At 35.0% G+C, this 16,535-nt stretch overlaps 1 protein-coding gene across 2 annotated transcripts in view; it reads left to right on the forward strand.

The window, feature by feature from the left end:
* The first annotated feature begins 4,046 nt into the window (after positions 1-4,046).
* LOC129575024 (uncharacterized) overlaps positions 4,047-16,535 on the forward strand; it is a 37,419-nt gene continuing 24,930 nt past the window's right edge. Inside the window, exon 1 of one of the 2 annotated variants that reach the window (XM_055457811.1) lies at positions 4,047-4,123. In XM_055457811.1, the coding sequence (XP_055313786.1) occupies positions 4,118-4,123 (6 nt within the window). In that variant the 5' untranslated portion in view covers positions 4,047-4,117. Of the gene's footprint in view, positions 4,124-8,723; positions 10,507-16,535 lie in introns of those variants that run through there. The other variant, XM_055457812.1, reaches the window with a different exon arrangement.

Here is a 16,535-nt window from a genome sequence, read left to right on the forward strand (position 1 = left end):
TGAAAAATCATTAAGCTTTACTAGACGTAGAGTGTGTAATTTTATGCAAATAATGTTATTTTAATGTCATGTGATTCCAACGAGGCGAAACGTCACCAAAAATAACCAAATCAAAAACCAAAGATGCCACCGTGAATTCACCTGTTTGGCCATGCAGTGCATTATCATGTCAACGAATCGATGTGTTTCCTTTTTTTTCTGCAGCAAGTCATTTGATAAGTGTCTAAATCTAGAAAAACCAAACAAAGAAAGAAAAAAAAACTACCAAAATTTATAAGAATATAGTTGAATGACAAAACTAACCATTTGAAGTGATATATATATTTGAAGAAGATGCGCATGAAGCAAAACCAAGTAAACAAAACAAATTGTTTTTTTATGACAAAGAGAAAAAAAAAGTACTAAATAAATTTAAAAAAAAGCGTATTTATCCGTAATTTAGTTGAAGAAACCAAATGAGTAAAAGAATACAACTAATTGTTGCGATTGAAAACAAATAAATGGTGTGCGATTGGTTGCATAAGTGAGTAGCTTAAAGAATTTTATCAGTGGTTTGCGCACGATTTATCATTAATTGTTCTTTGATACTTCAAGTTAAGTGAAATGTAATAGCCAAAAGAAAACCGGATTCACAAGTTATCCAATTCTCTTCAGTTTGAAAATAAAACACATTTCCAATACATCGAACAATAACAAGAGTATAACAATTCAAACCATTTAACCCTGACTGTACGCAATTGAGCGACAGCGTCAGATGATTCATCTAAATTGGCTAATTAAGAAAGCCACATTATATTGTTGGACTTGGTGTTGAACGATGCAATTGCGACTGGGTCGCAATTGATGCGACTGATTGCAATTGAAAATGCAATATTCTCATTGCATAAATACAATGCATTCAATTTGTATTTATAAACGAAAAACCAAATTAAAAAAAAGAGCCAACAAACCGAAACAAAAGTGCAACAGAAACAAAATAGCAACGCCTATTGTATATTCATATATATCAAGCATGAACACAAAACAAAGTAATCATAAAAAGAATAAATAATTGAATTGGTTTCGATTCGGTGGTGGTTGTAATACACGCGATTCCGTTTGTTTATTTATTTGATGGTTATTTCAAATTCACCCAAAAACACACACACACACACGTACAGATGTCAAACACATACACACGCATGATTCCGATGTGAGTATGTATAGAAACAGACAAAAAAATGGTGCTCTTATTACTTCTTTTCCATCACTTTCCTCTGTAATGCTGTCATATGCCTCTCTACCTTTCCTCCCTGCTCCTCCCCAAACACCTACTCTTTATTGCTATTGATATGAATACCGAAAAAAAATTAAACGAATTATTGTTAAATGTTTTATTCGTAAAACAAATTCGAAATATACAACAACAAAAATTAACGAAAAATCTGAGATACTCAAACCAAAAAAAAAACAAAGGAATTTTAATAATAATGGAAACAATGAAAACCAAATACGTACGTTTTGTACAATATACAACACGCACACGAGTTGAACAACAAACCAAATAGAAAAAAAAACTTAATAAATGTCCTTAAAACACCCACAACATTGCTATGAACACATACAGAGAGCGACGAAGAGAAAGACAGAGACGACCAAAATTGAAAGTGTTGACGACGAGGTGTGACAAAATGAGATGCACCGTATTGAAATGGCTGCAAATTCATTCATTTTCAATTTCAATGAAACAAACGAAGACAAACACACACATGCACAGCATGAACAGCAAGTGAGATATTTGATTGAGTAAAAAAAACACCCTGAGAATTAAAAGAATATTTAAAGACAACAATTTATAAAATTGAAAATATATGCATATAAATATAGTTCCATATTTCGTTAATAGAATTTAAAACAGTTGAAGCAAAACTTGAAAGTAAAAAAAAAAACCAATGTTGTTGATTTTTGTTATATACTTATTAAAGAAAGAAACAAACAAATGATGAACTATTGAAAATTCCAGTATATTTGTAAATATTTATTATATTCAGTGCAAATGCAGCAATATTAGTTTACGCAGTTATTTGAAAACAAAATTTAAGAAAAGAAAAAAAAACCAAACAAACATTACATAAAATGATCTAAACACATTCAATCACACAGAGAACAAAGTCGTGTCGTTTCGATTCGAGCAACGGTGTATGTATTTTCCAGTCTCAAAACCATCGCACATCAAATCGAAACGACGCACACATTTTATTCAAACTTATATCAGATCAACATTAAATTCAGAATACACATTTTTTGCTCCGAAACACACTCATTTTTTGTGCGACGAATGACTAGAAATATTACCGAGAAATAATGAATAAAAAACAAAGAAAAATGCCATTTCTCAAAAGAAAACCAACCAATCATCAAATTATTTATCGAAAGCTGAGCACAACACAGCGCGCCACCAAGTTGCGTTATCAATATTATCACACACACGAAAAAAAAAATCTGAAGAAGAATTATAAAAGGAATTCACATACATACACACACACAATTTATTTATTTATTTTTTTTCGAAAGAAAGGACAGAGAAAACCAACAACAACAAAAAAAAACTTGTTAATAATTCTATTTATTTACATATCTCAATTAAATATATTATGACAAAGCAACCAACATTTCAAAACCAAACCAAACCAACCAAAAGAAAAGATGAAAACTACCATAACAAAGTCACAACATAACAAAGAACAACCAAAATGAAAATAAAAATAAAAATAATAATAATACAAATGGAAAATAACAACCAAACCAGACATTTAAATAAACAAATTGTAAATGGTCAAATAAATATGTATATGGTAAATTTATTTTGTGATTTATTTCATTGTTGTTTCAATGATTCCATTTTTTTTCGTTGTTGTTCATTCGTTTGTAATGTGTTCAAACGTCGATAATCGTCAACACCACCACTCCACTACCGTCGCTTCAATTGGAATATGAAAAATTATACCGTTGGCTATTTGTCTTGATAACACTGCTACTTGTACGGGTGCTGAATGGAATTTTCGTTCCATTTCATTCCATGAATCATGCAAATCGCATTTTTTGTCGTCCATTCCTGTTTTCGGCAGAGGCTATTTTTACCATGTACGAAGGAGAATATAAAGAAAAATTTAGGACACATCAAATCAATATTGAACCAGGAGCCAAAATATACAGGGGGAAAAAAAGCACATAAATAATTCGATGATTCAGTGTCAACAACTCAAGTATGGGGCAAGAGATAAAAGGAGTGAGCTAGATTTATTATTCATTATGTAATGGAATTCATCAAAAAATACCTTTGCCATGCTCCAAAAATGAGTCTCCAGGAAGGAACACAAACTTTTGTTGATACTATATGTTGGTTGAGGTGGAGTAAAAAAAATAGAGGGAAATAAAAAGAAATGGAACGTTATCTTGTCATCGTTTGAATAATTTATTGGCCGCACTAAAAGGAAAATAGTGTATTCCATGTAATTCATCCCAATTCTGGATATTTCACCTTTATATATGAGCCCATCAGTTCGATGTGTATGATGACGCCATCTGTGCATTCTTTCCATTGGTCGATAGATGTAAGCTTGAAATAAGCTTTTTTGCCTTGTTAAAGTACAGTGTTTTCCCCCCAACACATACAAACTCAACCGCAAGCACATAATTCGTCGGCATAAGCTTTTCAGTGCAACTTTTTCAGTGCAGAAACTGAAAATCAATTGGTATTTTGCAATTAGGCAAATGACGTTGACATAACAAACCATTTACGGTCAAAGATTTTTTTATTTTCAAACAGCTCTTCAGCTTTTGCTTCTTCTTTTTATCCTCTAACGGGCAATTAGTTTGAAGAGTTCACAGGTCAAGTAGTTTGTTGTATTTTCGCCATGTTGTTATTTATCATTTGCTTTTTTCCCCGAATTGATTAACTACCGCTGTTAGAGAACGGGGAATAGACGAGTGGGCGAGAGATGGAGAGAAAGAAAAATTCCTTCAACAACAAACAACAAAAGAATTGGACATACACACGGAGACAAGTGAAAATATACAGGAAAAGTGATCTGAACCATTTTCAAGTGGAAGGTGCGCCAAACAGCGTGTCCAATTAATGAAGGTAAAATGATAAAAAATATGCTCATCTTCCATGCACGCGCAAATCCACCAAGTGATGAAGCAATTAGTTTTCAACGATTGCTTTTTTTGTTTGCCGATCGCCACGCTTCAGGCCTTTTTTGGTCGGTATCATTTGGAATGATTGTGCTCAGTAACTTTTTCGCGCTTGTTTTCAAATTATAGGTAGAGTATATTGATCGCATTTGTTATGGTAGGTAGAATATGTTGATTGTTGTGCATAAAAGGACACACACACACACAGAGAGAGAGAGAGAGAGAGAGAGAGAGAGAGAGAAACCGTAGAATAAACAGAATATATTTCCTTATGGAACACTCTTAACTTACGTGAAACGGATTAACGGAATGTGAAAAGGGTTTATGGGGAATTTTCACATGAATACCAAAAGCACATAAAGACATAACTTTGGCTTGAGCAAAAATGATTGTTCAATGATACATGCAGGAGCTCACGTAGGATATCCGTGCTCCGTGCTTCTTCTTCACCATTTTTTTGTTTGATTCGATGCAGATTTAAAGTCGATGAAGAGGAAACTCCGTACGTGGGTAAGTGCGTGCTTTTCCGCGAATTCAATTATTTGGGAATGATTTCAATAATTTAAGCGCTGTTAAGTCGCAAAAAGGGCACAACGCGGGTATAGACACAAAGCTCTCTCTCTCTCTGCCAAAGATCAAATAAAAATTGTGGCGAGAAAGAAGAAGTTGAAGGGAAGAGACCATATGAAGAGGAGGATTGAATTGAGTATCAACTTATCTCTGTGCAAAATCTTCATCTTGTGGAACAAAGTCGATGATGAAAATTGACAACAGGCACCTCTATCGAGTACACAATTTGCACAAAAGCATTGAATTCTTTATTAATAGCTTGCCTTTCAACACAATCCGCAACAGCACAGCATAGCATGGAATAGCGCGCACACACGCACACCCATACATTTGCATGGTGATGTGAGATGTAGCCCAGGAACGCGCCGAAAATGGCATTTTATTGTGTGCTTGTTTCTTGGTGCTAGTATCACTGCTGCTTACACACAAAGCTCATCATCCACCTGCTTCATTTGCGTCGCACATGCCGATCGAAAAAGTAAAAGTAGACGCAAACTGACGCAAATCAACAACCCAAACGGTCTCTCTCTCTCTCTCTCTTCTCGCTCTCTACCAGCACATGCACACACTCTCGCTCAGCTCAATATTGATGATGCCTGCTTTTTGCTCGCAAATTCCGCATCATCCGAAACAAAACTCACCGACTCCTTCCTCTCCCTATCTATCTATCTCTATCGTGCTTGCTATTTGGCTGTGTGATGATATTGGCTATGTGTATGCTCCCATTTCGATCCATTCAAGTTTTTGTCGAGCCACAGACGTCAGCGCGCTCAATGCTGCGATTCTGCTCCTGTTCTCCGCGAATAAAGTGCGCCATTTGCCATTCCATTCATCCATAACTATAGCACCAGCAGCCGCCCTAACGATGATGATGAACACACGTATCGTTACTTTGAAATTATTTCCATCCACAGTAAAGAGCAGTAATGGAGAGAAAATCTCTTGTCTTTTCAATATAGCTACATAGTTAGACGCTTTTTGTTTCTGACTCTCGCTCTCTCGTCCTCCTCCTTGTCAATTGTTTCAACTCAAAATGTTATTAAAATTCCGGATATGAATACCAGCTTCACAATAAGCTCCGAAATTGAGTAGTTGCTGTATGTTTCTGTTTATTGTATCCCGTTTTTGTTTCATTCAAAAGGATGGTAATTGTTAAGCCTTAATCTTATCCGATTTGATATTTACTTCCTCATCTTAAGTTTGTCTAATTTTCTCTCTCTCTCTCTCCCTCGCTTTTTCTTTGTATATCTGTCCTTCGTCCCCTTTGATCAGTATTGAATGAAATATGTTCGAAGAATGGGAATGAATACCGTTATTCAAGACATGTCTCTCGGCTATGTGATGTATCATCGAATTATACATACTTACACACCAAAATGGCCTGGGAGGTTTGCATATTATTTTATTGCTAAATTGAATATTTCATTTCTCGTATGCGTTTGGGAAATTGACGAAATCAGCGTTGCCATCGTTTTTTATGAGTTTCGGAAAGAGGTGTCCATATGAATACTTTTTTTTTCTTCTTAACGATTGCATTGACAGAGTAACTTTGTTCGGGTAAAATTCACATTTGTTACTAACGTCACAAATGCCAAATTGCGTCACTTTTTTGCCCATGGAAAATGCTTGATTTAAAAATTCTCGGTAATACGTCTAGATTACGATTTATTGAGTGACAGCAAACAACATGATCGAAATCGACTTTGAATTTTATAAATTCGAACGCCGTTTCTTTTTCCAAATTATATGTGACTCCTGGAGTGACTGGTTTATTTTCTCTTCGCGTCAATATGTGATCACACACGTTTTTCATGCATTAGACGGAGAGAGGGAGAGAAAGAGAGAGCGATGGAGATGAGTTTTCTTATTTATTTCGATAATGCGATGTACATGTTCGATTGTCTGTCTTCGTCGTGTCTGTTTTTTTTTTCTTCAGTGCTTCATTTCACACGCATAACACATTTTCTTGCGAACTGCGATGCAGGAAATTGTATTTATACATACCCATACATACACACACATACCATCCACACACCTCATAGATTTGGAATGCGTTTCACTTTGGCAATTTACACAATAATTCAAATGTTAATACTCACAATGATACCTCAATGCTCAATCAGCAATTTTATCACGGCTTTTTGGTATTGAATGGTGTAACAATGGTAAAATAGAATCGAATCGGATCGAATTGAATCGAATTGAATTCAATTGTGTTTGAGGCAAGCGAGCGAAGTCGCGCTCGCGCTCGCGCTCCTCAGAATCCAATCGAATTTAGCGAGAGAGAGAGAGAGAGATATATACGTCGACAATTCAACACCGCTTTTCGCACTCTTCAAATATATATAGCATTTGTCTGATGATGCTGTTGAAGAATGCCAACAATTTAGCTGGGTCAAATCCATTTTGAATTGTGAATTGTAATTAAGGTGATGTCTGAAGTGTGCGCTGTTTAATGAAACAACGTGAACGAGGGAGATGAAGAGCGAGATATAGAGTTTCTGTATAACGATTTCAATGCACGTTTAAGCATCGAAAATGAGCATTAAGTCGAGAAGTTTTTAATCGCCGAAATACTCGTTGAACTTTGAGGTTTTCCCGCCTACCGTTTGCATCCATTCAAAATCACAAAACAATGGGAACCATTGAACAATCTACTTCTCGGCCCGTGTTTGTTATTGTTGTTTTTCTGCCACATTTCATTGAGCAAACACATTTTCAGTTTGTATTCAGTGTTTGCGTGTGTTTGTGTGCATTTGGTAGCCTTGCCGTGCATCATTCATTCGCAAAATTGTCGCATATCCCTTTGCTACGTAACATTGCTTGGTTTTTTCTACAAATGCACTCATACAATGCATGAACGAGCTGCTCTCTCGTTGGTTGTCAGCAACAATGTTTACCGGATTCAATAAAAAAAAAAAAACAAAGTGTCGTTCCAATTTTATGCGTAGCAGTCCTTTTGTTTCTTCTACATGTGACAGAGAGAAACACCACACCGTTTACTATAGCAGCGAGTACGTGGCAGCTAGCATAGCCAGCCTTGCTGCTGACTCAATTCCATCCGAACGTATTTGAAAGTATTGTTTGTTCCCAGTCATCTATTTACATGTGGTGAACGGTGATAGTACAACATAGGGACTAGAATCGGAGCAAGCTTCCGGTGTCTGGCGAGATCTTTTGAACATTTGCACTGGAAAAACTGCAAGAAGATGAAAAACAAATGCAAATTTATGGAACTTTTATGTCAAAATCCATCTCGAAGATGCTAAGCATTCATTACGAAAATCCGATTTTGTTTTAGAAAAGCGGCCAAAGCTTACAAAAACAAAAACAGAAGCCAAACAAAAAATGCTTGCTAAACCGTAATCGATGACCTGGTTTTAGGCTCTGTCACACGCTGAAGCTTATGAATGAAATTCAGTCGAGTGTTTTGTGCGCAGAATATGGCAAGAAATGAACGAAAACGGTCATAATCGAATGCGGGTAGAAATGGAGGAGAATCACCATATAACCGAAACGACGAAGACTTGAGAAGAGTCACACACCAATACATCGATGATACGCATGATGTGAAATGCGATGTATTTAGCGCAAGTACATGATCCAAGCCAGCAGCAAACCAACGTCAATACAACTGTGTGCAATATTTCGTGATACAAGTAACGTAGGTCCATCCGCGCCAAAGCATCATACACAGAATTAACAGAGAATTGGGAAACGAACACTCTCACTGGTGGTGAATGCAAGACGAAGCGAATGTGTCGAATGAATGGGGGTGAAAAGGACACAGCTTGTATCCATCACCAAGCATACATACAAACATGCAGCGAGAGAGAGAGAGAGAGAGAGAGAGAAAGAGACATAGAGCGGAGAAGGAGAGACATAGAGAAAATGAATGAAATGGCAGCGAAGCACCAGTAAAAAAAGGAACAAACTAGCAGGGAAAAAGGGCATTTCATTAACAAGAGCCATCGCAATCGAAACGAAAAACTCATACAGCATCTGAGATCAAGAGAGAAAGAGAGAAAAACCACACACAGAAAAAAATACACAGTAATACAGAGAAATACGAAAATATGTACATACAACGATTTGCAACAGCTTCATGAATGGAACGGACGGACCGATTGTTGCTTCACTGAGTGAATTTTTTTCATTTCCATTCAATCCGAATGGAATTCGCATTTAAAACGCGTGTGTGCTGCGCTGCTTGGCTTCGTGGTGCTCATCTCAGTTTTCACTTGTTGTCGTAGGAAAAAAAAACGAAGCATCGTTTTACTTTTACACACGAAATAAAAGAAAGAACACTGCAACACAACAAGAACAAGGAGAAGAAAAATTTGGTGTTTTTTTCTCTCTCTCTCTCAAAACGCTTCTATTGCCACAACAAACTAGACATAATTTAATTTTGAGTTACAAATTGGTTTTCTTTTTGTTTGTTTCGTGAAACAACAACAACAAAAAATCGTACTGAGAGAAGAATAACACATTCCATTACAAGAATTTTACCAAGTGCTGTGCGTGTTATGTATTTTCTTTTTGTGTATACAGAAAAAAATAACAAAAAAACTGAAACAAAATCAAATTAAAGACGAGAAATTAACGCGGTGAATTCAAATAAAATACTGAACAACAAAGAATTTAAAAAAAAATGACAAAACATCATCACATCAAATGAACCAACAAACACGGTGTGAATAAAATCTATAAATTCGACAATAAAAAACAAATAAAGATTTTAATCCCTAGACAAATAAACGAAACACAATTCAAAGGCAGATATATATATTTTGTGAAAAGAGAGATTTGTGAAGTGTTGTATCAAAGCGCTTTGAGTTGCGCCACAGTTTTCAATGGGAATAAACTGAATAGAGTAATCGAAACCGTTTTTTTCCTTCTTTTAAACACAAAGTAACACATAAGAATAAAGATATAAAATTAAACCGAAAATAGAGTCGTTAAACAAGAGCTTCGCATTTTAACACAGAAGAAGAACGCTTTTTTGCTAAAAAGCACATTGAATTGAGCCAAGCACCTCAATTCACGCGCGGCCGAAAAATGCCAAATAAAATATTATCAGTGGGCAACATGCAACAAAAACACCATATCCAAATCATTTGAGGGTCGTCAAACATTTACATTTATTTTCTGACCCCAGTCATATAGAAAAAAAAACCCAAACTCAGTCCAACAAGATAAAAGTATTAAGTGAAAATTTTCTAACCGAAATACCGCGACCCAATTACATCACGTTATCGCAACAACCATATCAACAACAAAAAAATAAATCAGTTTCCATCAGATAGAAAGAGAGAAGCGCTAAACACACAAATTCACACATCAACGCCATTCCGTTGTTGACTCAACATTTTCATTTTTTTTGTTTAGAAAATAACCTCACATGTGGCTTTCAACTCGAATATTTTCGAGTTTGATGAATGAAGCACATTCTCATCAGCAAACGAAAATATTCATCATTCGTCTAAATATCTATTGAGAGCAAAAGCAAGCACACACACAAATACATACACGCCAAAACGCCCAGTGGTCATTTTCACTCGCAAAAAGAAGACACACTGAAACCAACTCCTTCAACAACAAAAAAAGCAATAGCAACCAACAGTGACTAATAAAAATAGCCACTTAAGACAAGAACAATCCCGCAGTTTCGTTGATAAGAGTTAATTTGTGTTATTTTCATTTCAATTTTCATTTCTCGGGTGAGAAGCGTACTAAATTAGACAACAAACCAAAATCATGGTAAGTTAAGCAAAAATCTTGTAATTTCATAAGCCTTTTTCATTTTCTCTACTTGGAATGTTCAAAGTTTATGGATAACAATATCATTTTTTTGAATTATCGAAATATAAATGGTTACCAAGTAACCACCGATAGCAATGATAGCAACGGGAAAGGGTTTTAACAATCTCAACAATTCTCAAAAGTGTGAGGAGTTAATAGTTCAAATGTCTGCAAATGATGCGAACGAAAAATAAACGAAATCGTCAGCATTTGGGAACATCCATTTGATTATTCTCAGACGTTGACATTTACAGCATCAATTTTAGCGTCGATGTTTTTACAACGCCCCAAAATCAACCACCCATCGCGTTCATCGCGTTTCTCGAAGTGCCGAGATCAAGCGACAGTTTTATTGAAGAAACTTAAGCGATGACTTTTGATTGCGAATCGAATCGGTTGTTGGCACTTTGTCACTTTTCAACGCTGTAAGCGAATCAATCGGGATCTGTTTTTGGACAGGGGAATGCCATGGATAAGATGTATTCAAGCGTTAAGTATTTTGAAAACCATGGAAACCACCCACCTTTCAAGATATTATTATATATTCGTGGCCCCATCTCCCCATTCTATATTGAAAACTCTCACCCTCCATCTCGAAGCATGGAAAAGAGCGCGACTCGTACTTATTTTGTAAATGTTAACAAAGTCGACCAAATCGACCATAATCGTTATCGTCTAACGGATAAATGATTCATTTAAATCAGGCTCGGATAAAATCGGGCTCGAAATGTGTGCAAAATCCATTTAATTCATTCCACTTTATTTGGTCAAATCGTTACTTTCGCAAAACGGCGGAATGTAAATAAAAATTGTTGTGCAAAATAAACACAAGAATAACAACAGCAAACAATCGCACTGTTCGTTTTTTTTGTGTAATAAAAATGCGAAAACAATTTTGAGAGAAAGAGCAACAAGTGCCATTTAAATAGAAAATCAAATAAAACCGTCATCGCCGTCGCCTCCGCCGCGCTCAATTCACATTTATATTCGTGTGTTTCGTTTGTTTTTTCTTTTCATTTTTACGGCGTAAACGTTTCAATAAAATTTTGTTGTCACCAGATTGAGCGTGTACTCGTGGCACATTCACATGGACATCGAGATAAACGAACAAATAAACGAGAAACAATGTGCAAGGGAGAGCAATCTTTGCATAATAAAATAATCGCCAATTCATCAATATTATTGCTAAGTTTGCGTGTAACGCCCCCAAAATTCGTATCGCAACACTTTGTTTTAGCTTTTACTTTTATGGCCACTCGTTATTTCATTTCATTTTCGGTTGCCATTAGTAGAAAGAGAGGGAGAGAAATGTACAAATTTCACCAGTAAATTGTGAGCACGAAAAGGATTTATGCGCACAGCACATTCTGTGCTGAAAATAACGGACTGGCTGCTATCGAGCTTACTTTGTAGCAGGCACATACATTTGTAGCGCTTAATTAGTGATTTAAAGCATTTCTCGTTAAGTCATGGCAAAGAATTTAACGATGACGATAAATAACCGACATCATTTTTTGTTGAGGTCGTTGCTGTCGTTCTTTTTTATTCACTCGAATTCCAATATTCAACGTCACGTATGAGCCAGTTCCAGCCAGTTCGACTGACACCGAATTGGCCAAACAAAAACAATCGAACATGATTCGTGCACATTCGCGTGCACAATTGCCTGTTATCGCCTCAATTTTATTATTAAATGAAAATTTCCGAATGTATAAGAAGCTCAACGATTTGTTTGGTCCGAACAATTGGTACGTGGGAATGCAATTAAAAACAAACGCGATGTTTCACGCGAGAGAGAGAGAGAGAGAGAGAGAGAGTGAAGGAAAAAAAACGTGAGTTTTTCCTTTCGTTACAAGCAAAGATAGCCATAGAAGTTGCAATTTTGTTTGTTTTTTTTTCGGGTCGCAATTGTTGTTATATTTTGTTCACATTCAGTGCGACGTGGGCTGAATGTTGGCTTACAATGGATTTCATTGTCACCATATTAATCAAAGCCAAAATGTGTGAGTATTCTTGTTTTTGTCGCACTTAATCCCATCGCAAATGGGAGGAAGAAAACTGTCGGGTGTTTACATTAAATAAATGTTCAAATCGGTCGAAAGCCAAGTGCTTTTTCTTTTAGTTTTTTTTTTAATTTTCTTTTAATTTTAAATACTTTGATCCGCACTCGCATACCACGCACACAACTTCTGCTCGCTTACTTCACTTAAACCACATAGATAGATGGATTCGGATCTTTTGGCCTCAACACGAGCATCATTCACCGAATCGTTTTTTTTTTTTGCTTTTTTTATTACGCCGCAAATTCGAACGAAATGAGAGAAAAAAGAGACAGCCCATCACTTTTATGGGGCTCATCTTTTTAGCACTACATGAAATGTAGAGCTACTAATCTGCTTTTTTTTCTAGATACTTTTTGAGTGATGAAACAAATTATGGTGAATTTTATGCTCATATTTTTTATTTAATTTAAAACAGGTGCACCTACGACAAATAAGTGCACAACGTCTCAAAGCGCCAATCAAATTTTTATTATCAAATGTTTTTCAAATATTACATTAATTTTTCGTATAGTATTTTTCTGAGTCTTGATTAGAATTAAAGTGATTTTAGATTCTATGCTCATATTGTTTATTCAATTTAAACTAAAGGCAGTATATTTCAAAAAAGAAATAAAACCAAGATCTTGTGATTCATTTTGATAATAAATATATTACTTCAAAGTTACTTTGATGAAATACATTTCATGTAGTGCGCCAAAAAATGGTTTGTTGTGAAACAACAAAATAGATTAAATAACTAAAAACTCAAGAACGCAGAGCGGAGCAAAGCGAAGCTCTGCGGTCTTGTTTTGTTTTTGTACATGTTCAAATTGACCTCCCCGCTTATATATTTACTTACTTTTTATTTGTTTTTTTTTTTTCGTTTCGCCAATTTATCTGTTCTTTACTTTTTCGCTGCACATACGGAAAAAAGGTTTAAATATTCGCTACGCCCAATTTTTTTTCCTTAAAATAAACCAAAATTTGAGATTTCTCAGACAAAATTTATTTCGGCGCCTCCATTTTGCATACATTATATAGCAGGGATCGAAAACGGTTTGACGTTTCTCATACAAACCGATTTCGGAACGGTTTCACTGCTTTGCTCTCTGTTCATCGGAGCGAACCATATCAAGCGGAACGTTCTGAGAATGGTTTGTATGGGCAACGTTCAAGCGGGTTGTCACTGTGTTAGTGTCGTATACTAATACACGTAAGCATAAACGTTTCTGTGTGCCATACAAACCATTTTTCAGAACGTTCCGAATGGTTTGGTTTGTTCACACACTTAAACCAAATATTCGGTTTGGTTTGGTTTCGATCCTTGTTATATAGGTCGAAAAATAAATTTTGCCTGAGAAATCTCAAATTTTGGTTTATTTCAAGGAAAAACAAATTAGGCGTAGCGAATATTTAAACCTCTTTTCCGTGTGTGTGGTATTCCTTTGATCCCCAATGGACGGCGAATATGCTATGGGTCTAAATATTTCTTTTACTTTAACACGTGTTAAGTCGATTTTTGTGATAACTTCGGTACTAGTTTAACACTGGGAATGTAAATATGTCTATGAATTTAATACGTGTTATCTCCGTATTTTGGTGCTAATGGTGGAATTTCGTGTTAAAACGGAAAAAATTACGTCAAATTGTGTTTTAACATAGATGATTGCAAATTCCAATTATATTTTATTGTTTAATATTATTAAATTAATAACATTGTTTACTTGTTTGAAATGCTTTCAGCTATTTATATCTACAAAAAATTTGTTGGATCAAATTAAGAAATAAAATTTTGATTTTTTCCAAGCCTAATTCATTTCTATTCAAAACTTCTGGAAGGTTTTAGAACTTAGATTTTTAACCCGGACAAATTTTGAACGCATTAAATGATTAGTTTGTGAAGAATAAATGAAACTTCTAGCAGACTTAAAACTTAGACTTCAAACCTGAATAATAATTCTAAGCCAAATTAAAAATTTCATTTATTTGTTCTGAAAATTGATATTGTTTTAAAAGGCTTGAAATTATTATTCAGGTTTGAAGTTTAAGTTTTAAGTCTGCTAGAAGTTCCATTTATTTTTCTCAAAATTATCATTCAATGCGTTCGAAATTTGTCCAGGTTAAAAATCTAACTTCTCAAACCTTTTAGAAGTTTTGAAGAAAATTCGGGCAATTTCGAGTTATTTTCAAGCCTAAGAAATTAATCCACGAAAAAATCTTATAAATTGGAAAAATATCAATTTTGGATCAGTATCAATAAGAATGCAGACTCCAGAGATAGAAAAATTGTTGTTTAATTTTTTTAAATTTGATGATCTTTGATCCAACAATGTCTTTCGGAAACATGTGAGTTCATATTGACTGAACAAAAAAATTGAAGTGTGAACTAAATAAAATTAATCACTGAGAATTATTATCGAAATTGCAACTAATAATATATATTGGCAACACATATAACCAGAACTGGTGATATTCCTAATACTAGTAAATAGTGGGTACAACTATAACACGAAATTATGGGATAACTCAACAGAAATTACATTAGAATATTCTTTTTCGTGATAACTTTTTTCGTACTGTGGCTAACTCCAAAGTAAGAACGTATTTACAATAGTAGGAAAATCTGTGTTAGTGGCAAATCGGCATATTTGATACCGATATTGGTGGTATTTCCAACAGAAATATTTACGTTTGGTGTTAAATACATCCGTTAGTACCAATTTCCGGTGATAATTTTCGAAATAGTGGTAAATGTAGGAATAGTACTTCAGAAAAGGTTCTAGTGTTATATTCACAGGTGATATTCGTATGGTGTTTTTTATTTTTTAATTGCAAGCATAATGATTTTTGATGTATAAAACAGTTAACTCCCTCCAATATCAACACAACACATGAACAAATTTGAATTTTGAATTCATTCTTTAATGTATTTTGATCTTTCTTATTTTTTCACGGCCGTGAAAAAAATTTCGCGTACATTTTGCACGCGAAATATTTTTCACGACCGTGAAAAAAATTTGTTCAGACAAAACACATAGAAGAATGAACTCAAAAACGAACTTTGTTCATGTGTCGTGGTGACATTGGAATGAGTTAGCTGTTTTATACATCAAAAATCATTATGCTTGCAATTCAAAAATAAAAAACACCATACGAATATCACCTGTGAAAATTTCACCGGAGAAATTTTTTCATTTCACGAGGAACTGTGTACTTAGCTTTAAAGTAAAAGAAATATTTAGACCCTATATGTATAGTTGTATGTATATATAGTTAAATTTATAGAAGGCAAATTAATGAAAAGCTCATCATCAATGTGTCATGTTTATTTACACTCTACAATTTGTTGTTTTTTCCCTCAATGCGTGGGAACTTATGATGGACAGCATTCGGTTTTTTCTCATTGGTTTTTATGATTGGTTCAGTTTCAGCGATGAAGATTCAAGTGGCCACTATACCTGACTTTATTGAGTTATAATTTGCTGTTTGCTGTTGTTGTTTCGGTTTGTATTAATGTTTGACAACGTTTCATGGAATTGCCTTTTGGAGTCCACTTATGTTGCAGTAAATTTTATTTGGTCCAATCCGGATATCTTTCACATTTATTGCCACGTTATCTCAGTGACAAGCTCCAGCGTGGGTGCCATTCGCATACAAGTATATATATACAAGTTGGTATACCAACGATCTTATGGCCTACATAAAAGTCAAGCAATTGAAATTATGAAGCTAACTTCAATTCTCTTACTTCCGTTGTCTTCCGGAGTAGGCGGGCAACAGCATTGCCGGTTGAAATATGATGGAAATCGAGAAATTATCATGAAATGTTCATCGAAAAATAATATAATCGACCAAACGACCGGCCGGCCAACATTGAACAGACCCATCGACCATTGAATTCAAGTTGAACATGTTGCGATGCGAATAAATCGAATTTCCGCTCTG

The sequence above is a fragment of the Sitodiplosis mosellana genome, unplaced genomic scaffold, assembly GCF_009176505.1.
Source record: "Sitodiplosis mosellana isolate CC-2019 unplaced genomic scaffold, AAFC_SMos_1.0 Smas_scaffold_6166, whole genome shotgun sequence".
Taxonomy (NCBI): domain Eukaryota; kingdom Metazoa; phylum Arthropoda; class Insecta; order Diptera; family Cecidomyiidae; genus Sitodiplosis; species Sitodiplosis mosellana.